At 33.3% G+C, this 27,962-nt stretch overlaps 2 protein-coding genes and 1 pseudogene across 2 annotated transcripts; all 3 read left to right on the top strand.

Annotated features, from left to right (window-relative positions):
- The first annotated feature begins 4,346 nt into the window (after positions 1-4,346).
- Positions 4,347-5,291, top strand: LOC100914981 (olfactory receptor 52E8-like). Its single transcript, XM_003764869.2, has one exon. It carries the CDS (start codon positions 4,350-4,352, stop codon positions 5,289-5,291), a length of 942 nt encoding a protein of 313 aa, XP_003764917.1. The 5' UTR covers positions 4,347-4,349.
- A 9,003-nt stretch (positions 5,292-14,294) lies between these two features.
- Positions 14,295-15,236, top strand: LOC100914032 (olfactory receptor 52E8-like). The gene has a single exon (XM_003764799.2). The coding sequence runs from the start codon at positions 14,301-14,303 to the stop codon at positions 15,234-15,236; it is 936 nt and encodes a 311-aa protein (XP_003764847.1). The 5' UTR covers positions 14,295-14,300.
- A 10,196-nt stretch (positions 15,237-25,432) lies between these two features.
- LOC100914719 lies at positions 25,433-26,376 on the top strand (annotated as a pseudogene).
- The last annotated feature ends 1,586 nt before the right edge of the window (positions 26,377-27,962 follow it).

Raw genomic sequence — 27,962 nt, 5'->3', positions numbered from 1 at the left:
ATTTTCATCATATTTGAGAACTTTTTACCTCAATAATTCAAAATGACTCTCAGACTGCAACCCTATGAATACCTACTTCAAGAAGTCAACTTCTATTGTCTATCAGTTCTACTTAGTACCTTGTTTCTTCTGGCCCATAATATTTCCATGTAAGATCAGATCAATCATATTGAACCATGCTAAATTAGATAATTATTATCTCTATCAACTCTAATGACTTAACAGTTTGTAAAGATTCTAACATCTCCCGCTTTCTTTTGTTTTAGAACATAAGGTGGTCATGACCTCCCTGACTTCTCAAGGAGGTGAGAACCCCAAAAAGAAGGTGATCATGCCTTCCCTGACTGCTCAAAAAAGGAGTGAAAACAACATTAAAAAAAAGGTCGTCATGCTTTCCTTGACATCTCAGGAAGGGAGATGAAAGCACCAAAGGAAATAGAAAATCAAATCAGATTAGCGGGTTTCTAAAGGGGCTCCCTTGAAATAGGTATGAAACAAGGTGTACACAAATCCATCAATATGGGAGACATTACACGTAATTACACAAAGTACATAAGCACATAGCAATATAACCCAGGCTAGTAGTAACATAACATAACATGAATCAACATGAAAATTTAAGTACTGCAATAGTCTCATCAACAATTTTTCATCTCAAGGAATCCAATGATTCCTACTGAGTCTCATCTTGTGTTATGGAATCCAATGATTCCTGAAGATTTCAAAGCTCCTTCAACAGTCTCACTGTCAGCCATGCTCTTTCAGTATCAGATGTTTCTTAAATCCTAAATTACTTGCAGTAAAAGACAGAAAGCCCAAGTACATTCACATCCTACTAAAAGTGGTGGAAATAAGAAAAAAGGAGCAAGAGAAAAGGATGGAGAAGAAAATTTAGAGAGAACGAGAAATGGAGAAGGGAGAATTTGATGATAAAGAGGCATTTGTGACATCTGCTTACAAGAAAAAACTCGAGGAAAGAGCTGAGGAGGCAGAAAGAGAGAGGAGAGTCACTGCCCTGGAGGCTCAACTGGATGTAACCAAGCATTATTGTCTATCAGTTCTACTTAGTACCTTGTTTCTTCTGGCCCATAATATTTCCATGTAAGATCAGATCAATCATACTGAACCATGCTAAATTAGATAATTATTGTCTCTATGACTTAACAGTTTGTAAACATTCCAACAAACTTCCAATCTTTTTCAAGGTAAAGTGAAATATTTATTGTATAACTTACAACATGCTGGTAGCATGAGTGACAGAGGGTTTGGTCTGTACCCATAAACTCCCTCTTTCCCTATCATTCTCTGAGATGGCTATGGTCTCTGAACTGCCAAAACTGCTTTCTCACCCCAAGCAGTCATTTTGCCAGCCTGGGCACAGGTTAAAGAGCAGTCTGAGGATATAGACAGGTGCCGCCACTATGTATTGTAGTATTTATGTATACATGGCTCAAAGCATAATTTGAATGATATTCTCTTCATTGTTGGAGACTGATTATTTAATATTCTCCTCCTGTATGTGTTTCAGTTAATGAGTGCTAGAGAGAAGAAACAACTTGGTCTTTTGGCTTCTATCTTCAAAAGAGAAAGTGTAAGTTTCTAGTCTCTCTTCAGGTCCCTGAAAGGACAGTCACAGATCCAGGTCTTACTCCTCTGACAACATTCTGCAAGTAGAATGCATTCTGCTAGAAGTATGTACTTTTTCTATGCATTTCCAATATCTTGCACATTGTAAGTACTTCAGAAATGCTGAGTTGAACAAGAAATCAACACATTTTATTAATTACAGATCACATGTCAAGAAAACTTAGTAAGTGTAACTTAATAGTAAAATGAAGACGAACAGACAATGGAGCCAGTCTCTGTCTTATCCCTATCCTCAATCTTGCTACACAAGAGATTTTGGAGAATCTATCTATGGTTGAGATCTAGTTGATCTGAGTTATTTCAGTCCCAATGAGAGGGATCATTTTCTCTGCATTGTCTGGTATATATTATCTTTTATATACTTTCCCTGATTTATTTTTTGTTATTGATTATCCTAAATGTATTTATTTGCTAAACTCATGTATATTCATTGGGTAATTAGCATCTGGCAAGAAGAGAATCTAGTCTTGGTTATTTAGCTTGCAACATCCATTTGCCATTAAGGGATAGCAATGAAGGATAGCTTGTATTTAAAATTTATTTTCTTATACTAACAATATTTAAGGGGGCAGATAGCATTCTTGCTTAACATCTCCTCTTCCTAAGAACAGAATAAACTCAAATTCCTGTTCCCTCTCAGAAGGAATAAAAATTTGCCTTGGTGAAGGTAAAGAATCCTCTTTGGTTCCTAAATCTCCTATCATCTACATGGGTAAAAAAACACACAAATCTCCATTCTACATATACTATTCTTCCTTTAATATTCACCATATAGACATTATTCTGTCAAACATGTAAAATGATATGATGCCATTTTATTAGGTTCATTTTTTTATTGTCACAAAGTTTTTGATTATTTTGCTCCTAACATTATTTTTTGACAAGTTCTCTGATTTTATTGAAAATATGGTTTTTGTTAAAATATCTATCTCATTATAGCAGACTGTTTCCAGAAAAAATAAACAAGTAAATGAAGAATTCATATTGTCCATATTGAGTCATGCAATATCCAATTAAGAAAGACCTTTAGTGCATATATCTATCAAAGGTACCATGTTGAGAAATTCATAGGACATATTGCATAGGATTTCATTTGGAAAATATCACAACTCTTTAAGTGGCCCAAAGTTGTAGATATTTATTTCTGTGTGACTATGAGTAAGTCACTGATCCCTCTGTCTACTTTAGTTTCCTCATCTTTTCAGTTATTGTGAGAATAAAATGAAATAATATTTATAAAGCACTTAAAAGCTATATAAATTGTCAATTGCTAAACTTGCAAGACATCTTTTGTTTATTAATTATTTCACACTAAACCCTTACCCCAACTTATTAAATAGTATTAACATAATAAAATAGAGAAATTCTTTTTCCATAAGCTTTTGCTTATTCTTCTCTCTAACTCACCACCTCTACTCTCCCACTACTCATTTCCAAATTTTACATGAACACAACCAGTGTTGTTGCTGGGACTGATTAAGAATGTTACCAGCAATAAAACAAAGACATGAACATTTGCAATATGTCAGCTGTAAAAAGATTGATATCAAAATCACCTCCAATCATTATTACAATTAACAATTTTTTAATTCTGGAAACACATTCCCACCTTTTGGTTCTCTCATTTATTCTAAAAATTCCTTTTGATGTTTCTTTTCAAGATGGGGTTAGATAGTTTTCTCAGTATATATATTCTTAGATCCTTTTTCTCTGTTCTTTCTTCAGCAGACACAATAAGTCACACATTAATGATGGTTAAATCCTCAATCTATTTATTGACGCCCTGTATAACAAAAATACATTGTTACTATCCGAAATTTCATCTCCTTTAAAAGAAATAGCAACCACAACTATTAGCCTCTATGGGAAGCTAATAACTTCTGTGGTAGAGACTATTGGAGATGAAGTACTAAGAAATATAACTCCTTAAAAATATAAAATTTGCCTTTCTATGCCACAAAAATCACCTATGCATATTGTTATAGAAAATAAGTGCATAAATATTCTCTTACAAAGAATTATGTAAATTACAGAATGTAATTTACTTTAGATAAAGAATTATTTAATTTTGCTTTTTATATCTCAAGCATCTGGTAAAGTACCTGGCAGTATTAAGCTCTTAATAAATTCTTGTTGATTGTGGATACTCCTGAGAGTTAGAGTATACAAAGTTAACTTGTGAGCTGTCATAATTATTCATAGTGATGTATTTTTTGAACTTTAAATGCATACCAAATGTGTCTAAGTTTCCTTACATGCTGCCCTTGTATGAAAAAATTTATTTAGAAAATAATATCTGGGCATAGACCTGTGATTTCAACAATTTTCAGAGTTCTCAGTGTGAAAACTCCTCCACCTAATATAAATTGATGGCTTGTCTCTCATTTGTATTCTTAGTTTGGAATGCTTTGATAGATTAAGAGATTTGATCATAGTTGCAATGCTAGTATGTGTCACAGAGAGAACTTTAACTTTGACTTCATTGACTCCAAGTCAAAACTTTTATCCACTATTCTATAATGTTGCTTCTCTGCTTATACAAGTCTGCTTATAATCTATAAAAATAAATAATTCAGATTATCTATTTATGAAGTAACTATTTTCTTTGTATTTTGACAGAATATTGACTGCAAAGGACCCACTCTCTTCATAGGGATGGATAATCTATCTTTGATGAGCAAAATTTATAGCCTCCACTAAAAATGTCTCCTTTCAATAACACTGAATTCCACCCCGTTTACTTCTTGCTACTGGGCATCCCAGGACTAGAACATTTCCACATCTGGATTGGATTCCCCTTCTGTTTTGCTTATCTAGTTGCAATCATGGGCAATATCACTATTCTATTAGTGATCAAGAGTGAACATAGCCTTCACCAGCCCATGTTCTATTTCCTGGCTATATTGGCCATGATTGACTTGGGTTTATCAACAGCCACCATACCTAAGATGCTAGGCATATTCTGGTTCAACCTACGAGAAATTATCTTTGGAAGTTGTCTCACACAGATGTTCTGTATCCATATGTTCACAGCCATGGAAACTATTGTGCTTGTGGCCATGGCCTTTGATCGTTATGTGGCCATCTATTATCCCCTTCAGTACAGTATGATACTCACAAATAGGGTTATTGGCATTATAGCAGTGTTAGCTGTTTTGAGAAGTTTATTAATGGTGGCCCCACTTGTTTACCTCCTTCTTCGGCTGCCTTTCTGTGGGCACCACATCATTCCTCATACTTACTGTGAGCATATGGGCATTGCCCGGTTGGCCTGTGCTAGTATCAGAGTCAACAGCATATATGGGTTGGTGGATATTTCTATTCTATTTTTGGATGTGATTTTGATTGCAATATCTTATGCCTTGATTCTCTGGGCTGTTTTCCAACTTCCTTCCTGGGACGCTCGATTCAAAGCCCTCAATACCTGTGGTTCTCATATCTGTGTTATATTAGCTTTCTATTCCCCAGCACTTTTTTCCTTCCTTACTCATCGCTTTGGCAAAAATGTTCCTCAATACATCCATATACTCTTGGCCAATCTGTATGTGGTTATACCCCCTAGCCTCAACCCTATAATCTATGGAGTCAGAACCAAACAGATTCGTGAGCGAGTTTTTAGAATTTTCAGGAAAGATTCACAATAAACAATAAGATGAGAGGAAAAAACTGAGCCCTGGCTTCTTTTTATCCTCTCTCTGGTTTCACCAATTTGAAATTGTCCCTTCTGTGATTTTCCTACTAAATTAATAGTCTTGCCAAATATTATATATACCTAGCTTTCTCAATTTTTTAGTAGTTCTTTTTTTGTTAAGTATATTTTATAGGCTTATATTATTCTACTTGTAGGATGCATTTTATATTCCTAATAAATGCAAGGCATACTTTAGTGGAGCCTATTATATTGAATGGGCAATAAAAAAGAATAATGTGATTTTCACAATATATCTTTTTGAATTAACAAAAATATATTTTACTTCTCTCTTGCTCTCTAGTGAAAAATAAAACAAAATAAACAATGAAAAACAGCAACAAAGTCTTTAAAACAAATATACATAAAATAAATTATTGAATTGTTCATAGCTTCCAGCCAATATACCTCACTCTTCATTCTGGATCCTATTTAGTCTATATCATGGGATGGGGATCATGATTCATTATCTCTCTTCTGGTGCCATAGTTGATCATTTTTAAAAAAAATCAGTATTTTAAGTTTTTAAAGATTATTTATCTATTTTATATTTAGTTTATTTTATTATTGATTTATTTATTATTTTCTTCTATTACTTATCTATTTTATGGTTTTAATGTATAAATTGTTCTTCTGTCTCTGCTCACAACACTCTATATCCATCCATTCATAATCTTCCCAGGTTTTTTTTGAAATTATAATTTTCATTTTTTATAACAGCAGGATAATGTTCCATTATATTCATTTTCTATGCATTATGCAGTCACCCCTCCCCCCCCCCCCCCCCCGCCCCCGGCACTGATGAACCCACCTTAGTGGAAATAGTGGATGTAAATATGTTTGTATGTATAAGTCTTTTGTGTTTGTTTTTATATTTTTAGATTATAGACCCAAATAGTAGTAATGCTAGGTCAAAGGATATGTACAACTTAGTAACTTTTGAATATAGTTCTAAATTGTTTCCATGATGGTTAAACTAATTAACAGCTTTACCAATAAGGGATACATGGATTGATTGGGAAAGGACTTATATACAAAAATATTTATAGAAGTTCTGTTAGTGATGGAAAAGAATAGGAAATAAAGGAGATGATTATTGATTGAAAAATGATATGTGATTGAGAGGGAATCTTATTGAGCTATAAGGAATGATAATCAGGGAGTTTCAGAAAAGCTTAGGGATACTTATATGAACTGATTCAAGATAAAGTGAGTAGAATCAGAAGAACATAATACATTAGTAACTACAATATAATAACAATGATCAAATGTTGGAGACTTAAGTATCCTAATCAATGCAATGATCTTTAAGAGATCTGATGAGCTCTGAATACAGATTAAACCATAATTTTTTCACTTTCTTTACATTTCTTGCTTCTAATTAACTAATATATAAATGTTGTACATGATTTCACTTGTATAGTGACATTATATTATCAGCTTTCTCAATGAATGCAGAAAGGATAGAAAGGAGGGAAATAATTTGTAACTTAAATATTTAAAAATAAAGACTAAAAATAAATAAAAGAATAAAAAAGGGGAGGAAAGGAAAGGACTCATAAATGATAAAGAAAACAAAACAAACAAAAACAATTGTGTTTAACTCCTTAACAAGAGAGGAAAAAAAGCAGAAGAATCAGACAGAGAAAAGGAATAGATAAGAAAATCTATATGGATAGAGAAATGGATAAGAAATTGGACATGGTTGTGATGAGGGAGAAGAAAAGACATCTAGAGGGCTATAGTTGCTTTTAATAGACCAAAAAAAATAACAAGAAATGAAGTATTGTTCCATAGAAGAATTAAGGGTCCACTATATTCCAGACATTGTGCTAAGTACTAGAAATAGAAAACAAGACAAAAAAAGCCTAACCCAGTTTATAAGATCTCATAGCTTACTGGAGATGACAACAGGAAAATAACAATGTCAAAAAGATAGATACAAATAATAGATATAAACATAGACATTAATATAGGTGTTGACAAAATTGATATATAAAGGGTAAATTACCTTAAATTTCAGAGAGAGATCACTAGCATCAAAAGCAATAAAGAAAGGGATCAGATAATTGAAAGGTTTTAAAATAAAACTATTAATTATTTGATCATAGATTTACTCAGAACTGGATGGCTTTGATTGAATATAGAGTTACATGGTCAAATTTTTGCTTTAGGAAAATATAGATGACAGTTGGAACATGTGAAACATTTAATAATTGCTTGTTGATGACTTGGAGTGAAGAAGACAAGGAAGAAGATAGGAAGACTAACCAGAAGGTTATAGCAATAATCCTGGAATAAAGAAAAGAAGGCCTGAGAAAGGTCAGTGACATTCTAAGAAGATAGAATGTATAAATGAGAGATGTTAGAAAGTTTAAAATAAAAGGATAGGCCAAGAGATTGAAAGGGATGAGAGATGAGAAAAATTGAGGAGTTGAAAATTACCTGTAGGTTTTGGGCCTGGATGATTGAATGTTGGTATCCTCAACAGTACAAGAAAAGGTAGGAGCAGGGAAGAGTTTTAGGAAAAATAATGAATTTAGTTTCAAACATGTTGAATTTAAGATGTTTATGGCACAAAGCAAGATGAATCTGAAGATATGAAATAGGAGGTTAAGGAAGAGATCCGAGTTAGACAAATAGATCTGAAAATTACTTGTTTAAAAATCTATATGGAATCCATTGGGCTTAATTGTATTGCCAAGTAAGATAACATAAAGGGAGAAGAGAAGCAGACTATGAACAGGGCTTTGGGGTACATCCATGTTTAGCAACCATTGCCAGCAAAGAAGACTGAAAAGGAGTAGAATGACAAGAGAGGAAACAGCATCACAGAAAAACCTAATGAGATAAAGCATCAAGAAGACAGTGATTGACACTGTCAAAAACAGAGGGGTTAAGAGAAATAAAAAATGTCAATTTAGGGGAAAAATTTATAAAAGAAAAAATGCCTTAGACCAATCAATATTTTAAAACTATTTAAAAGAACTAGACAGATAAAATTGGAATATTGCTGTAGTATAGGAAATGAGTTGGTAGAGTTAGAAAAATATGAAAAGCTGTAGATTTATGAAGAAAAATATTATCCACTGTCAGAGAAATAGAGGGCAAACAAGCATATTATGGTTTTACATAGATACATATGAATGTATATGCATATATGTATGATTATAGATATCTAAACATAGCATACATATGTGTGTATATATAATTTGTATATGTATGTATACAGGGTTGTGTGTATATGTATAAATAAATATACACACACACACACAATTTCCATGCTTAATTTATGTCATTCTTGGGGGACAAGTGGAGGAAGATAAAAAAAGAAGAATGAAGTAAAAAGTGTACAGCAAAAAAACAAAAGAAAATCTACATGGAAGTAAAAAATAGATGGAGAGTTCTGAACACAATGTATTTATTACATAGACATTCTTGAAATTGGAAATTCCTTGCTTTATATTTTGAATCTTCTTATGTTCTATTGTGAACACAGCAATTTTTCTTTCCAGTTTTGTATTTGCTTAAAATAAATAAATAAAAGAAGGAAAAAAACAAATAAATGGAGAAAAGCATATACTTAACTGATAACTTTGTCAATGTATTCAACAGTTCAAGAAAATGAAAGATAATGATGAATTGGATACAAAAACAAAACTATAATATCTTGTTTACAACAAACACAACAAAAAAGCTAAGACATACACAAAAGGAAACTAATGGGCTGGAATAGAATTTGTTGCATTCTAGATTGTTGCTGTTCTTGAGATGTTTTAGTCATGTCCGCATAAGATAAATTACTCTCAAAGCATAAGTTGCAAAAAGTAATAAAACAAAGAAAAAGCTTACAAGGGCAAAAAATGAAACTACATGATGCTGAAAGGAAGCAAAGACAAAAAACTAGTATCGATATTAAGCATGTTCACCAAATACTTTGCATCCTAAATTCATACAGGGAAATTTAATTGAATTACAAGAAGACATAGACAGTAATATAATTGTGGGAAATTTATTATCCATTTCTCCATTTGAACCATTATCTAACAAAAAGATAAACAGATAAAAATCAATAATTGAACAAACTGATAACAAAATAAGGTAAAATTCTTGTGGCATTTCATAAATGGGACTTTTAAATCATATATGTATTTCTTAACCTCACTTGGATTTTTTTAAAATAAAAATTGACCATATATTAGAGCATTGAAATATTATAAGAAACTAAAAAAATGCAAAAATAATAAATAAATATTAAAGACTTCATCACAATCAAAATGTAGTCATTTCAAAAGCACAGATAGCTAACTGTCCCAATAATAACAGAAGCTAGCACTTATTCAATTGTTTCAGATTTACTAAGATGGTCTGCAGTATTATCTCATTGTATGCTAACAATGACCCAGAGGGATTAGGTGCTATTATTATCTTCATTTTATAAATGAGGCTGTCAAGGCAAAGGTTAAACAACTTACTAAGGTCACACAGTTAGTACCTGTCTGAAGACAGATTTTAACTTAGATGTTTCTGACTCTATATCCACTGCTCTATCAATTATGCAAGCTAATTGAGTTGTTCAAAGAACAAATTATGGAAACAATGAATAATATATGGAGAAAAAAACTGAACATTGGAAAGCAATCAAATTTTTTGGAATACAGCTAATATACTCTTCAGTGGAGAAGCAGCTCAGTGGCATAGTGAATAGAGTTCTGTGTCTCAAGTCTTTTTGAGTACAAATCTGAACTCAGATACTTAACACTTGTGCAACCCTGGGCAAGGAAATGGCAAACAATTCCAGTGTTTTTGCAAAAAAAAATAAAAAAACCAAAAAACCTTAAATAGGGTCACAAAGAGTTGAATGCAACTGAAAATAACTAAGTAACAAGAGCAACAAAAAGTCTCAATGGAAAAATTGTATTCTTAAAAACTTACATTAATAAAATAAAAGAATAGATGATTGGAAATTTTAATGTACATTTAAAAAAAATTGGAAATGCAACACATGAATTGCTCAAAATAAAGACAATGAGATACTGAAAATTTGAGACACACATAAACCAGAAACAAAAAAAAGTATAAAAATGACAAATGAAACTAAAAATGCTTCTTGGGGAAAACCAATAAAATTTATAAATCCTTATCAAACTTGATTAGCAAAGAGATCACAGAAGATTCATATGGAATAATAAAAGGTTGAGAATCTCAAGGGAAGTAATGAAAAAAAAATCGAATGAAGGTGACCTAGCCATACCTGATCTAAAACTATATTATAAAGCAGCAGTTACCAAAACCATTTGGTATTGGCTAAGAAACAGATTAGTTGATCAGTGGAATAGGTTAGGTTCAAAAGACAGACTTGTCAACTATAGCAATGTAGTGTTTGACAAACTCAAAGATCCTAACTTTTGGGATAAGCATTCTTTATTTGACAAAAACTGCTGGGATAACTGGAAATTAGTATGGCAGAAATTAGGCATGGACCCACACTTAACACTGTATACCAAGATAAGATCAAAATGGGTCCATGATTTAGGCCTAAAGAATGAGATTATAAATAAATTAGAGGAACATAGAATAGTTTATCTCTCAGACTTGTGGAGGAGGAAGAAATTTGTGACTAAAGATGAACTAGAGACCATTACTGATAATAGAAAATTTTGATTATATCAAATTAAAAAGCCTTTGTACAAACAAAACTAATGCAAACAAGATTAGAAGGGAAACAATAAAGTGGGAAAACATCTTCACAGTTAAAGATTCTGATAAAGACCTCATTTCCAAAATATATAGAGAATTGAATCTAATTTGTAAGAAATGAAGCCATTCTTCAATTGATAAATGGTCAAAGGATATGAACAGACAATTTTCAGATGATGAAATTGAAACTATTACCACTTATATGAAAGTGTTTCAAATCACTATTGAGCAGAGAAATGCAAATTCAGACAACTCTGAGATACCACCACACATTTGTCAGATTGGCTAAGATGACAGGAAAAAATAATGATGAATGTTGGAGGGGCTGAGGGAAAACTGGGACACTGATGCATTGTTGGTGGAGTTGTGAACGAATCCAACCATTCTGGAGAGCAATTTGGAATTATGCCCAAAAAGTTATCAAACTGTGCATACCCTTTGATCCAGCAGTGCTAATACTGGGCTTATATCCCAAAGAGATACTAAAGAAGGGAAAGGGACCTATATGTGCCAAAATGTTTGTGGTAGCCCTGTTTGTAGTGGCTAGAAACTGGAAACTGAGTGGATGCCCATCAATTGGAGAATGGTTGGGTAAATTGTGGTATATGAATGTTATGGAATATTATTGTTCTGTAAGAAATGACCAGTAGGATGAATACAGAGAGGCTTGGAGAGATTTACATGAACTGATGCTAAGTGAAATGAGCAGAACCAGGAGATCATTATTTCCTTCAACAACAATACTGTATGAGGATATATTCTGATGGAAGTGGATTTTTTTGACAAAGAGACCTAACTCAGTTTCAATTGATCAGTGATGAATAGAAGCAGCTACACCCAAAGAAAGAACACTGGGAAATGAATGTAAACTGTTTGCATTTTTGTTTTTCTTCCTGGGTTATTTCTGCCTTCTGAATCCAATTCTCCCTGTGCAACAAGAGACCTGTTTGGTTCTGCACACGTATATTGTATCTAGGATATACTGCGACATATTTAACATGTATAGGACTGCTTGCCATCTAGGGGAGGGGGTGGAAGGAGGGAGGGGAAAAATCGGAACAGAAGTGAATGCAAGGGATAATGTTGTAAAAAACTACCCTGGCATGGGTTCTGTCAATAAAAAGTTATTATAATAAAAAATTGATATTTAACCAATAAATAAATAAATAAACAAATACCTATCTCTCTGCTAAAAAAATCAGTCAATACTTGAATAAATTAATTCAAGTTATTTATTTTCTGAAATTTCAAATGCTGAACCTAAATTTTAAATGCCTTGGTCACATACCTTGAATAGGACTTAATGGAAAAAAAAAACTTGATATTGAGAAAGATTGAAAGCAAATGAAAAAGAAGACAATACAGATGAAAAAGAACTGATTTCTATGATGGGGAATTACTTTTCAATGGTGGAGGGAACAGATTTAAGATTTTTAGTATGTATTGCCTGGTAAAGTTTTTCATTGGAATTAAAGGAATTGAAACAGAAGAGAGAAGACAGAAAGACATCAATGATATTCAATCTTCCTTAACCTATTTTTAGGAAGCATGAAATCTGGAGGGGATTACTCAGTTCAATGAGCCTCTGCTTATTACTCTAAACCTGAGGGATTACATTTTTCTTCCATGGGGACTAAAGCTTCAGCATAAACCATAACTATTTGACACTGAGGATTAGAACATAGAGCTCCAACAAGAACAGCTCAGTATCATTTGTGAGAGGGAATCAAAGACTAAGGTGAGTCTGACCTGATCCTGGATTGGATAGGGATAAAAAAAAAGAAACTCGGGTTCAGATTATTTAGGAGAAATAGGAGAGAATGAGAAATCAGGTGTCAAATACAGAGGGAATGAAAGTCATGAATGAAGAATTTGCTCATATATTCATTCCAACAAACTGACTTCTGAAATTTGGTCTCCAATATTCAGTATCCATTTCATACTCCTTTTGATGTTCCCTTACTCCATCTAAAAATGGAGTGTCCATTGTCTTCAAAGGGGATTTTGCTTTCATTCCACCATGAATTATTTATTATTGTTCAGAATTAAAAACTGAGAAGTAATTTTTCTCAAAATGAGGAATAACAACAACAATAAAAAAAAAAACCTTTGATATAAATTGGAATAGTAGCACATGCCTGCTAATGACAATTATTGGAAGTGACTATCAACTCTTGTATATATTACTGGGCCTTGGGCAACAGCTACAGAGAAATCTGGGGAGAATAGGTCATCATTAGCTCAATTGCATATATCTATGGGTGTATGTATGTATGTATGTATGTAAAAACATCTCTGAATTTAAGAGCTGGAAGGCACTTTAGAGATAAATACAGTGATATTTCTAAACATTTATCTGACTAGGTCATGATATTATTATATCAATCATTTATCTTGAAGCATGCTACAGTCTATTCAAATGAGCTTTCTGATAGTTTCTTAGAAATGACATCCTCCCCTCCATTTCCTTCACAGTCTATGCCCATCCCTACAATGGACTTCCTCCTCAACTATTTCTCTTAGAACCTTTGTTATTTACTAAGTTCATTTAAAATTTTTGCTTTTAACTTTTGTTTCTTACTTTCAGGATTTCCTCAACTCCCATGAATGAGTGATGCACTCCAAACCACCTCATATATTTTATATATACAGCAATTGTATTTATTATTGTCTGCTATAGAATAGAAAGTCTTGGAAGTCAAGAAGCTTTGTGTTATTTGTGTTTTTTATGCCTAATATGGTCCATTAATAGTGGCAATCAATGCTTCTTGTTTGATGGATTGGCCTGGGTGTGGACTAAACTGAATTTTACCTCATATGGAGAACTTGTGCAAAAATCAAATTCATAACCATTACTCATCCACCTATGTGGTAATCCTTTTATCTGGAGTCTATATAAACACAGTGTCTAAATGATTTCCTTTGTAATAATATGGTGCCTCCTATAAAGCAAGTAGATGCAGAAGCTGTATTTATAATGTTTCTGTTATCCATGGTTCCTTAAAACACTTTATGCTACATAGAGATCAACCAGGCAGAAGGATACTTTGAAAGCCCCAGAAACAAGGGAATATTGATAGAAGATAAGAAAAGGATAGTGTCTTAGGGAAAATGATTCTTTCCTCTGTGTTAGAAAGAACTGGGTTTAAATTTATTTATATTTTTCAGGTTTTTTTTTTTTCTTGGTAGGAAGAACAGTACTTCTAGAGGTCTTTTACTGGGAAGAGGAATCCATTCGTATTGATGAAAGCTAATAAGAATCAGGATGTCACTAAATAATACAGAATTTCACCCTGCCTTTTTTCTGTTGCTTGGGATCCCAGAACTGGAAGATGTACATCTCTGGATGGGTTTCCCTTTTGGTGCTGTATATGTAATTGCACTCATGGGGAACCTTACCATTCTCTCTGTGATTCAGAAGGATCAAAGCCTCCTCCATCAGCCCATGTTTTATTTCTTGGCCATTTTGGCTACCATTGACTTAGGCTTGTCCACAGCTACCATTCCCAAGATGATGGGCATCTTTTGGTTCAGCCTAAAGGAGATTACTTTTGGAGGCTGCCTGACTCAAATGTTCTTCATCCACTTCTTCACAGTCATGGAGAGCATTGTGCTAGTAGCTATGTCCTTTGATCGATATATTGCCATCTGCAACCCTCTCCGATACAACACAATCCTTACCAATAAAATCACTGCCATTATTGCAGAGTTGGCTATCCTGAGAAGCCTATGCATGGTGACTCCATTAGTTTTTCTCCTACTGAGGCTTCCATTCTGTGGAAAACATATCATTTCTCATACCTATTGTGAGCACATGGGTATTGCTCGACTGGCATGTGCCAACATAAGGGTCAACATTATATTTGGACTGGGGAATATTTCTGTCTTATTATTGGATGTGGTTCTAATTGCAGTCTCTTATGTGAGAATCCTCCATGCTGTCTTCTGTCTCCCATCACGTGATGCTCGCATGAAAGCCCTTAGTACCTGTGGTTCACATGTCTGTGTAATCTTGTCCTTTTTCACACCAGCATTTTTTTCCTTCCTCACCCATCGCTTTGGCCACAATATACCTCATTATATTCATATCCTTCTGGCAAATCTCTATGTGGTTGTTCCACCTGCTCTCAATCCTGTTATTTATGGTGTTAGGACCAAACAGATTCGTGACAGAGTGATGAATATCTTCCAGAAAAAATAGGGATGCTAACAAAGAAAAAAAAGCAAACCAGAAGAACCCCATTGGATTTGGGGGGATTCATACATGGCGGTATTCCAGTGAACTTTATTGTATAGTGAATAGAAGATTGATCTACAATCAGAAAGACCTGGCTTCAAATCCTGTTACAAACACTTATTCATTATTTTATTCTAGGTAAATAACATAATCTTTTTGGTTTCAGATTATTCATCTATAAAATAGCAACAGTATCTATTTCCTAGAGTTTATTTATTGAAAATCAAATGAGATAATACCTTATAATGTAAGCTATTAGAGAAAATTCTCAGTCAATTTGATGAGGTTATGGGCTGGTGGAATTTGGAACTTTCATAATGATCATAGTTAGTGTTTCTAGAAAACTTTATGATTTTGAAGTTCTTTATGTGATCTTTACAACAACCCTGGTAAAAATGTGTTATTATTATTTCCTTTTTACAAAGCTCCTAAGTATTTGTGACACTATTTAAACTCAATGACTCCAAGTCTAGTGACCTATCCACTGTAGCATCTAGCTGATAATCCATATTATTCTCTTTATAGGGTATAGATATTCTGAGTGGCATTTTATTAAGAGGACAAAGACAACTAGTAGCTAAGACTGCTTAAACTGAAAAGTTTAATGAGATTTTTAGGAAGATGAACTTTTGTAAGTAGCAATTCCATACATGGACTAGTTTTGTTTGTTTGTTTGTTTTTGTTTTTAACTAATATATTGCTGTCAGTCCTTTTTTGGCTTTTTGTTTTGAATCTCTTATCTATACTACATTGATTAGGGCTTAGTGAGATTTCTCCCTAAGCACTGAGTACAGAAATAGATTCCTCTGCTTTGGAACACTGAGAAGCAATTTCAAGGTCTTAACATCTCCCTTTCTTTTTCCTCTTTTGAACATATATCAGAAACATGAGAACAAAGACTATAGCCCAAGTAAATACAATGCTATTTGAGCAATAGTAGAGTAGCAATAATTTTTATTGAAGCACATAATAGGATCATATATGTTCTTGTCTATGAGAGCTGAAAAAGAAGTTCATGGATATTCCTGAATTTCTACCATCTATGTTAAAAAGGGAACATTTTGATTCCCTATGCTGCAGTATCCTATAGTTTAGCCTTGTAATTAGAGAGAGAGAGAGAGGCAGATTTCAAGCACAGGTCTTGAGGATAATTGATAATTAAGTCTCAATCCAGGTTCAAGAATTTGGGGATTTAGCCTCTAAAAATAGATTACATAGATAATTGGATGATAGAAATAAAAAATAGAGGGAGAAGGAGGGAAGGAAAAACATAAAAAAAGAAAAAAAGAGAGAGACATAGAGACATACACACACAGAGGCAGGGACAGGGAGAGAAAGTGTTTGCCCATTATATTTTGAGTAAGATGAACTAAAGATAGTCCTATACCTTATATCCTCTTATTACCTGCAAATATATCTTTTATCTATGTCTGGGAAACAGACACAAGCTGTTTAGATATATCCTGGAATAAAACCTGGAAAGAGTTCAAATGTAATGTTTACATTATGTTACATTTTATAGTTGACCCTGCATCCCCAAAATAGATAAATAACCTCATACAATTAATAAATAAACTTCAAATTAAATCATTCTTTTCACTGAAAAAATTTTGGAAAGTGATAATACAGACACCATTTCAAGGCTTCTAATAATGCATACATTCTCTCCACCTAAGAAAATGTGTCCCCTTTGGAAGAGTTGTATTTCTTAGGATGACTTTATTCCTATCAAACAAATATCTCCCTAAAACAATTGCTACCCATTGCTTCCTTGCTCCTTAAAAGTAAAAAAAAAATAGCATGCAATTCCTCTGCAATTTGGCACTCTTTCGCATATCTTAAGAGGATGTGCTGTAATTTATCCTCCCATGGTAAGTTTTCAATGACCTCAACATGCAATCTGTATTTAATCTTTCTGGCTAGTGCCTTTCCTAAAATGCCTAGAACTGAAATTGGTATTCAAAATATGATCTGGCTTGGACTAAGGGAAGTAGAAACCTTGCCTCCTTTATTATAAACATTCTTTTTTTTTTTTTCAATGTAAGCTTGGATTACATTAGCATTTTGGCTTCCATGTCACACTTTTGACTCATTTTCAATGCATTAAAACTCCTTTGTCTCCTTGACATGAACAATCAAACACACCCCTCTTTTTTGTCTTTTATAATTGCTCTTATCTATAAGTCCACAATAAATGCCTCCTCATCATACTTGGCCTGTATTTATCTTTTGGTATCATGGCAGAGCCATAACTAGGAAACCTTGATCCGGAAATCTTGCTCTTTATACTGTTTGAAGTAGGGCATTAGTAGTGTCAATGGCAACATAAATATTGAGGAACTACTCTTTTTAAACAACAGGGCAATAATTATTTTAGGAGAGGAGGTGCTTCACTCCAGAATATAGCCATTACTTTTATGGGAGTTGAAAATCTCTTCCACAGAGTTCTAGGAGATAGGACCCTTCTAGTAACAGTTTGAAAAAGGGGAACAGCAGTGTTATATCCTGCAGAAGATCTTGGAGTAAAGTGTGTCAGCTCTGTTCTTGATTAAAAAAAAAAAAGAATGAGTCTCTCCCCTGAGTAATCTGCAATCCTGTTTGCACACTTCTAGCTCCAGGAAGCTCCCAATCATAACCCTTTTCTTGTGGGATCACAGATTTTTTTTTTAATAATTCCCCACTCTCTATGCTAATTATATATAAGCTCCAGATAGATAACTGTTGAGCATCTTGCAGTTCTGTCTGAGAGAAAGGATCCCAGAAATGCAGTCAATGTAATGAGTCAACTCAAAAAAAAAAGAGTTGGGATGTGCCTGGAACCCACATACTTGGGGGACTAACATGGAGAGAAGTTTATGTATGAGTATACAGGAACATTAAGTCTGGGAAACAGAACACAAATTCAGAAGAGGACTGCAAAGTCAAAATTCCTTCAGGTAAAGCCTCAGAGTGGGATATGAATTGATTTCAGCTCAAAAAGTTCTCTTAAAGGTGTTTAAAAAGGATCTAAAAAAGAGATAGAAATAGGGAAAAGAAATGAGAACTATGCAGGAGAATTATGAAAGTTCTGGGAGCAAAAGCCAACAGTTTGGATAGGGAATCACAGAACTTGATGGAAGAAAACAACTCCTTAAAAATAGAATTGGTGAAATGGAAACAATCCACTGAATGAAAGATCATTCCAGATATTTTCTGGTTAATCTATTGATCCATTTATCCTTTGGTTTATGAAACAGGAATAATCACTTCCATATTCTTCCTTTTTATTTTTAAATCCCTCACCCTCTAAAAATGTGGTTATCAATATTTACTTACTGTCTATCTTGCTAGTTTAATTAATACCCACACAATAATTCATAGATCAAAATATCTGACAAGTGTTTGTTCATACATCTTCAGAAAAGAAGACTCCTAATATTTACATTTTGCTTTGAGATGAATCAAATTATTGGGAGGTTTTTTCCTTAAACCAAAGTTGAGTTTTCTTTTCTGTAAGTTCCTTTAATTCAATTCCAGGTGACATATACTACTTTTAACTACCATGTTAAACTTACTGAGTTTTCTTGAGACCATGATTCAACATATGAGTATGTTGATTTTTTTGGTTTATTGTTTAAAGACAAATCCAAACCCATAAACATTTCTTAAGTGCTTATTATGTCCAAGGTACTAGAGATGTAAAGATGAACTACAAAACATTCCTTAAATGACATTCTTTCTACTTTCATGATACTGATAAGGCATTAAAACTGAATTGTGATTTCCTTAATATAGCATCTTCACTCTAATTTATAGCCCTAGAAAGATTCTGAGAGTATTGAAATTTGAATTACTTCTCTGGGTTCACACAGCTAATATATGTTAGGGCAAGTACTTGATGTAAAGCCTTTCTAGCTCTGAAGTAATCTCCAAACCTCTTATGTCATAGTTCCTATTCTATCTACTATGACATTACTATAAAGAAATGCACAAAATAATTTCAGTACCAGCACATAAATATTGAATGTATTTGAATTTTGAATTCAAATATTGAAAATATTTGAATTGCATATAAGAAAGTCAGGAAAGGCTTCCCCTGGGAGATGACATCTAACTTGAACATTAAAGAAAGCTAGACATTCTGAGTGGAGCCAAGGAAGCAGTACATACTAAATAAAGATGAGGAAGTGTAGTGATTCAGTAGATGGAGCATGGAGTCTAGATTCAGGAATAAGTAAATTCAAATCCATCATAGCTTTGTGACTGAATAAATCACTTAATCTTGCCTGTCTCTGTTTTTTTCAACTATAAAATGGAGATAATAATAGATCCTTTCTCAGGGTTTTTGAGAAGATCAAATAAGATAATATATAGATAAAATATTTATCACAGTGCCTGCTGTCTATAATTTTAAGTGCATAATATGTGCTTAATAAATGTTTGTTTCCTCCCTTCCATGGAGAAAAGCAAATGGAACATTTTGGCAGCTATATAAAGATTGCATTGGTGGAGTCAAGATGTGGAGAAAATCCAGGGCATTGCCTAAGCTCTCCCCAGCCTCCCTCAGAGTCAATGCTAGATCAAGCCTCTGCATGGATTTTGGAGTGACAGAACTCACAAACATTCAAATGTAATAATTTTCTAGCTTAAGATATCTTGGAAGAACTTCAGGAAAGGTCTTCTGAATTGGGAAGAGGGGGAACATGTTCCAGTGCAGGCCCAGTGTGGAGAGGGATGTTTAGTGGGAGGCTTTTAGACAAAGTACAGTAAGTGTTGGTTACTCTGTCTTGATTCAGAGGGCCAATGAATCAGCAGGCAAGCTGTGAAATCATCAATTCAACCACAGAAGACACATTGTGAGCCCCTGAACTCCAACATAACAGGCAGGATTAAGCCAGGCTAACTCAACACAGTGGAAAAACTGCAGCAAGTCCAGCCTAGAACAGTTTCTCCTGTGCTCCAGGAGCATAGCTTAAAAAAAAATTTTTAATGAGTAAAAACAAAAACAAAAAGATTCCTAACCATAGAAAGCTATTATGGAGACAGGGAATCTATAATAATAAATAGGAAAAAAATCTACTGAACAGAACAACTCCTTTAAAAGTACAATGGCTCAAATTCAAAAGGAGATTGCAGGACGGGGAATGTGTGAAAGAAATCTAAAAGAAAATCTAGATTCAGATTGTAAAGGGATTTTAAAAACATAAATTTGGATTAGAAAAGCAATAAGGAATAGTTATTTCTCCAAGAGGGGAATCAGGTGTTCAGATATGGACTTTATCCTCAATCAATGCAAGACTTCCAAGAGAAAGTGTCATTTGATAGAATTTCATAAGTTTTCTTTGAGTGTTTTGATTAATAAACAAATAGCTTTTGCATGTTTCTCCCCTAATCATACAGTCACCAAAACTCTTTCCCTCACAAACAATTCTTTTCAATAGGAAGTTTATGTTGTATTGGACTTTCCCATCGTTGTTAAAAGAAGCACTGTTAATAAATGCTTAATGCTTTTATTTCAGGGGAATTTTGATCAAAAGCATAGGACCACATAAAGATTGCTTAGAAAATCTTTATTGCTAGTCACATGAGGAGCAGGAGAACAGCTAGTATAAGGGACAAACTCAGTATGATAGCCATGTTTGCAATAGGCAGAAAAATAGGGTGGGAAGAATAACATATGGGGAGGGAATCAATTGCTCAAGGACTCAATCCCTTTGCTTCTGAAAATTATACATCATTTGAGACATAGACTCATTATAATACTAGTGGGAGATTGCCCTATTAGAACTTGAAAAGTGAGGATATGTTCTGGATTATCTAATAAGGATTGAATAGCTTTTTTTTTTTTTTTTTTTTTTTAAGCACATGACATTGTACTGATGAAATTAAGCTTTAGAACAGTTCAAGGAACTGTTGGCATTCCTGGTCACTAAAAAGATGAATTTATCTATTTGCCTATCTATTCAGTTCTGTTATAATGTTTGTTTTGAAAACAAATTAGTTTCAACATGATTGACATATTGGGGAAGGGAATAAACATTTATTTAACAACTATTATAAACTTGGCATTGTGCTAAGCAGTTTTCATAAATGTCTTATTTGTTTTCACAACAGCTCTGGGAGATAAATGCTATTATTATCCCCACTTTACAGTTGAGGAAACTGAGGCTGAAGTCACAAAGCTAACAAGTCTGTTTTTTTATTCTAGGCTCAGCACTCTATCCACTGAACAACCTAAATCTCTAATATGAGGGAACAATTTGAGTATAATATGAATTATATTTTGGCCTATGTGATTTCATTTCCAAAGAGATAATGAGAGGACAATGAGACTTACCTATCTACACCTAGTATTATAATTTCCATAGTATTTGAGATAACTTTTCTCCTCAACACTTCACAATAACTCATGCAACCCACATCCACAAGATAATTTCTGGTCTTTTTCAAGATAAACTGAAATATTTAGTGTATAACTTATGGCACAGTAGGAGCTGTGAGAGATAGAGGGCTGATCTGCACCCACAAACTCCATTTTTCTCCACTATCTTCTGCCACGACCATACTCTTTTCCATCCTAAAATGGCCCTCTCACCCAAACCAGTCAATTTTACCATCCAGACATCCCAGGTACAGGTCAAGCAGCTGCCTGAAGTTGTGGATGGATGCTGCCACTATTTATTGTAGTATTTATGTATAACTCATGGCTCAATGGGTCATTTGAATAATACTATTTTAATTGGTGAAGACTGATTCCTCAATGTTTGGCATCTGTGTGAGAGTCAGTTGGTGAGATCTAGAAAAAAGAGAAATCCAGGTCTTCTGCTTTCCACTTTCCAAAGAGAAGACTCATGTTTCTAATCTCTTTTTGGGTCTCAGATAGGAGAGAAAACACTGGTGAGAAAAAAATCAACAGAGAGGAGTCAATAATTTATCATATCCCTACCCCAGCTTTCTACAGAAGAGATTTGGGGGAATCTTTCCATGAGTGAGATCCAAGAGATTAACTCTTTCCTAGTTGCTCTGAGTTTTCTGACTCCCAATGAGTGGGCTCATTTGTTTTGTCATGTCTCATATATGTTCTCCCACGTCTTCATTTTCTGATTTCTGTGTTCCTATTGATTTGCACAAATGTATATATTTGCTATACTCTATGTATATGTATGATAATCTAGTAGAAAGAGAACTTGGCCTTGGATATATAGCTTGGGGTACTCCTTTCCCAACAAAGGATAGTAATCAGGGGCACAGTTTAAACCTAAAAGATATTTCCCTGTTGTAATATAGGAGCCACCTGCCAGTGGCTATGAATCATAACATTTCCCTAGGCTAACAATATTTTAGGGGATAGATAGATATTCTCATTTAGCACCTCCTCTTTCCAAGGAGAATAAATTGCCTCAATCTCCTATACACTTTTTTTCAGCCAAATCCACATAAAACCAAATGGGGAAAACAAAACACTAACAAACATTATTTTTTTTGTTGTTTTATATACTTATTTAATATTTTCCCCAGTTACATTCAAAACAGAAAAAACAGCAGAAAAAATTTCACATTTGTTTTTACAATTTTTGAATTCTAGATTCTCTCCTTTATCCCCACCCACAATTAAGAAACCAATTTTTCAGTTATGCAAAGCATTTCCATAAATGTCAAGTTATGAAAAAAACCATATATCCCATCTTAATGAAAAAAATCTCTTAAGAAAAATTAAACTGAGAGAGAGAGAGAGAGAGAAACACACACACACACAGAATATACTTCAATTGGTATTCACACACAATCAGTTCCTTCTCTGGATATGGATATGAGTTTTCATAATAAATCCTTTCAAGTAGTCAGGGATTATTATGCTACTGAGAATAATGGAGTCATTAATAGCTGGCCATCCTAGAACATTGTTATTATTTTGTATACAATACATTTCATTTAAGTTCACTGAGGACTTTCCAGGTTTGTTTATTTTTTTTCCTGAGAACATCCTGCTCATCATTTCTCATAGAGCAATAACATGCCACCATAAACACACACCACAATTTATTGAGTCATTCCCCAGGTGATTCCCTAATTATCCCTCAGTTTCCATTTTTTTGCCCTGAAAAATGCATTGCTATGAATATTTTTGTGCATATAGATTATTTTCCCTTTTTTTCTCCTGAATCTCTTTTGGTATTCATGCCAAATAGTGATGTTGTTAGGTCAAAAGATATGCATGAATTTGTTACTTTTATTAACCAATATTCTAAAAATATACACACATGCATACACACACACACACACACACAAAGCACAGTTCTTATCAATTTATTATGAATAAAATTGTGAGAACATTTTATTAGGTTAATTGTTTTTCTGTTCTGTCACTGACAAAATTTTTGTTAATGTTTTACCCTATTTTCTCCAAAAGCCCTGTGGTTTTAATTGTATGATTTTACTTAAAATAGTTATTTTTAAAAACATGTGTCATTATAGCTGACTATGTAAAAGAAAATACAAACAAGTAGATAAACAACTCATATCATCCATATTGGGGCATGCAATGTCCAACTAAGTTAACTCTTCAGGGCATATATCTACCAAAGGTACCATGTTGAGGATTTTATAAAAGAGTGATATTGGATGTGATTCAATTTGGGAAATTGTGAAGCCTTTTAAGTGGCCTCAAGCTTCGGATAGGATTTACCTGTGTGCCTATGGACAAGTCACTAGTCACTCTGTCTGCCTTAGTTTCCTCATTTTTCCAGGGTTGTGAAAAAGAATCACATCAAGCACTTTGCAAATCAAAAAACTATATTAATTGTATTAGCTACTAAATTTTCAATACATCTTTTAGTGATTAATCATTTAGCACTAAATCCCTATCCTTATCTTATATGATAAATATAAGAGAAAACTTTTGCTAAGAACTTTTGCTCATCTTTCACTGTCTCACCCCATCTCCAAAGCTGAAATTAAGACAAGCATTGTTAATGCTAAAATTTATTAACAATATAGCCAAGCATAAAACAAAGACAAATTAATATTTACAATATGTCATCTGTAAAAATGATTAAAGCCAAAGTCACCTTTAATCAATACTATAATAAATAACTTTTTAATTGTGGAATAATATTCCCACCTTTTAGTCTTCTCAGGATATCAATTACAATTTGTTTTCAAGGATTCTTTTGATGATGTTTTTCAAAATGGGGTTAGACATAATTATTTCAGTACATAAATTTTCTTAGTCTTTTTTTTTTCTTCAACAGACAGTTCTGAAGTTATGCATCAATGATGGCTAAACTCTTAGTCTATGTACCAACTCCATGTGCAATAAAAGATAAAACTGTCACTGCCTGAGATCTCATTTCTTTTGAAATAAACAGTAATAGCATGTATTAGCCTTAGTGGGAGGGACTATTGAAGATGATATATAGAAATATAACTCATTAAGAATAGCAGATTTTTTTCATACCAAAAAAATCATCTATTATAGATACTATATGTGTAAATATTCCCTTTCCAAGTAGAATGTAATAATTAGATAAAGGTTTATTTAATTTTATTCTTTATTTGCTGAGTAATTAGTAAAGTATCTGGCCTACGGTAGACATTTAATAAATTCTTTTTGATTTGTTGTATTCTTTTGAGAATTGGTATGCATAAGCTTAGTTTTGAACTGGCATATATATTCACTGTGACATATTTCTTGAACTTTAGGGTTGTATCCCAAATGTATTTACATTTGGGATTCCCTTATATGAGAAGTTTCATTAAGAAAATAATATTTGGATTTGAATTAGATTTCATCAGTCTTTAGAATTTCCAGTGTGAAAACTCCCACCACTAATGCAAATCTACCAAAGGTACCATGTTGAGGATTTCATAAAAGAGAGATATGTTTGGTTTATATTTATATTCTTAGTTTGGAGAGCTCACATTGCTAGTATGTGTTCTAGAGAGAACTTTGATCTTTCTGATTCTGAGGCCAAATCTTTATCCATAATATTATATAATTGTCTGTCTTTTTGTATATGTTTCATTTGAATTTATAAACAAATAAAATTTGATTGTTTATGAAGCAATTATGTTTTCTTTGTATTTCTATAGGGTATTAATTGCAAAAAAGAACCAGGACCAGATCTCTTCATAGTAATGGATAGACTATCTTGGATGAGCATAAGTTCCAGCGTCCATTAAAAATGCTTTCTTTTAATGACAATGAATTCCACCCTTTCTATTTCTTGCTATTGGGCATCCCAGGACTAGAAGATTTCCATATCTGGATTGGATTCCCCTTCTGTTTTGCTTATCTGGTTGCAGTTATGGGAAATATCACTATTCTGTTAGTGATCAAAAATGAACAAAGTCTTCACCAGCCCATGTTTTACTTCCTGACAATGTTGGCCACCATTGACTTGGGTCTATCAACAGTCACCATACCTAAAATGTTAGGTATATTCTGGTTCAGTCTACAAGAGATCATCTTTGGAAGTTGTCTCACACAGATGTTCTGTATCCATATGTTCACAGCCATGGAGAGCATTATGCTTGTTGCTATGGCCTTTGATCATTATGTTGCCATCTGCTACCCACTTCAGTACAGTACGATACTCACAAATAGGGTTATTGGCATTATAGCCACATTAGCTATTTTGAGGAGTTTGTTTATGGTGGCTCCACTTGTATATCTTCTCCTTCGGTTGCCTTTCTGTGGGCACCACATCATTCCTCATACTACTGTGAGCACATGGGCATTGCCCATTTGGCCTGTGCCAGTATCAGAATTAATATCCTATATGGGTTGGGAAATATTTCTATCTTATTCTTGGATGTGATTTTGATTATAATATCTTATATCTGGATCCTACGGGCTGTCTTCAGACTCCCTTCTTGGGATGCCCGATTCAAAGCACTCAATACTAGTGGTTCTCACATCTGTGTCATCTTAGCTTTTTATTCCCCAGCACTTTTTTCCTTCCTTACCCACTGCTTTGGCAAAAATGTTCCCCAATACATACACATACCCTTGGCCAATCTGTATGTAGTCATACCCCCTAGCCTCAACCCTATAATCTATGGAGTAAGAACAAAACAGATTCGCGAACGAGTATTTAGAATTTTCAGGAAAGATTCACTGTGAATAGAGAAACCAGGGAAAAGAGGCTTCCTATTTTTTTTCTATCTGGTTTCACTGATTTAAAGCTCTCCTTTTTATGATTTTACTTTACTAATAGCTAATGGTCCCAACACAAAATTTAACATATATCTTGCTTTCTCAAATATTTTTCACTTGTTCCCTGTATCATTGTCTATTCTTCTCTACCAGGCTTTTACAAGCAACTCATATTATTCTACTTATTTAATTAATTTTATATTCTATTTTATTTATATTCATACATATAAATTCATGTCATACTTTGGGGAAACCTGATACATTTACTAAGTAATAAAAGAAAATAAAGTGATTTTTAAAATACTTAAATAGCAAAAATATATTTTATTTTTCTCTTGTACCACATCAGATGAAAAACAAAACAGAACAAAAATATGAAAAACAGCAACAAAATCTTTATTGCAAATGTACATAAAAAATTGTTGAATTGTTCATTTCCAAAAAATATGTCTTATTTTACATTCTGAATCCATTTCCTCTCTCTAGGAATAGGGATTATTATTCATCATCTGTCTTCTCATATTATGATTGGTCATTTTAAAAATCAATGTTTTTAAGTCTTTCAAAGTTATTTGTCTTTTCAACAATGTTCCTGACCTATCAGTTGCTCTTCTGGTTCTCTTCATTTCATGTTACATTAGTTTATAAATCCTTCTAGTTTTCTTTGAAAATATAATTTTGTTTCTTACAGCACAGTATTTTCTGATCGTATATACTTAAGAAAAATTGTGCTCTGTCTTAGCTGCCAATTCTTTTTCATTACAAAAGTAGGAAATGTAAATATTTTGTTAAAAATAAGTCTTTCCTCTTTGTTTTAATGTCTTTAGAACATGTCTAAGAATGGAGTCATTTCACCAGAGGGCATGTATAAATCAATAATTTTTGAATATGCTTCCAAATTGCTTTTCAGAATGGCTAGATCAATTCAGAGCTTCACCAGTAATACACATATTGATTGGTTATTGTTAACTGTAAAATTCTGTGACTAATTATCACCTAAATTCTTTTTTTTTTGTTCTATGAACAGTCAGACACATTTCTAATTCTTCTCCTTATCTGCCTTCTCCATTTCCTTCCTACCTAATCGATTGATAAGTTTTATAAATCTATAAATCTATCCCTTAAGTATTTTTCAGACCTATGCTCTGTAACACCACCATTTCAATTACTACTATTACCCTCTTCAGTTCACTCTCATTTTTTGTCAAACAGATTATATACAATGTAATTTCTTTTTTTTATAATAGCTTTTTATCGACAGAACATATGCATGGGCACTTTTTGCACTCACTTCTGTTCCAACTTTTCCCTTCCTTCTCTCTACCCTCTCCTCTAGATGGCAGGCAGTCTCATACATGTTAAACATATTAAATATGCAATATAATTTCAAATATAATACATGCACACTTCCTGCTTCTAGCTTATTTTCGTTCAACCTAAACTGTACTTTCTAATAATCTTTTAAACATACTGTTGTGATTATGCTATTATGCTATTAAAACAATCTTCAGTGGGTCCTCTTTTTTTTTCCAAATAGAAAATTAAAATTCACT

The sequence above is a fragment of the Sarcophilus harrisii genome, chromosome 3 (genome assembly GCF_902635505.1).
Source record: "Sarcophilus harrisii chromosome 3, mSarHar1.11, whole genome shotgun sequence".
NCBI lineage: Eukaryota > Metazoa > Chordata > Mammalia > Dasyuromorphia > Dasyuridae > Sarcophilus > Sarcophilus harrisii.
The sequence above is the reverse complement of the archived record's forward strand: the minus strand, read 5'-3'. Positions and strand labels throughout refer to the sequence as shown.

Coding starts and splice junctions, on each gene's coding strand:
- LOC100914981 (XM_003764869.2), top strand. CDS start 4,350: ATGTCTCCTTTCAATAACACTGAATTCCACCCCGTTTACTTCTTGCTA.
- LOC100914032 (XM_003764799.2), top strand. CDS start 14,301: ATGTCACTAAATAATACAGAATTTCACCCTGCCTTTTTTCTGTTGCTT.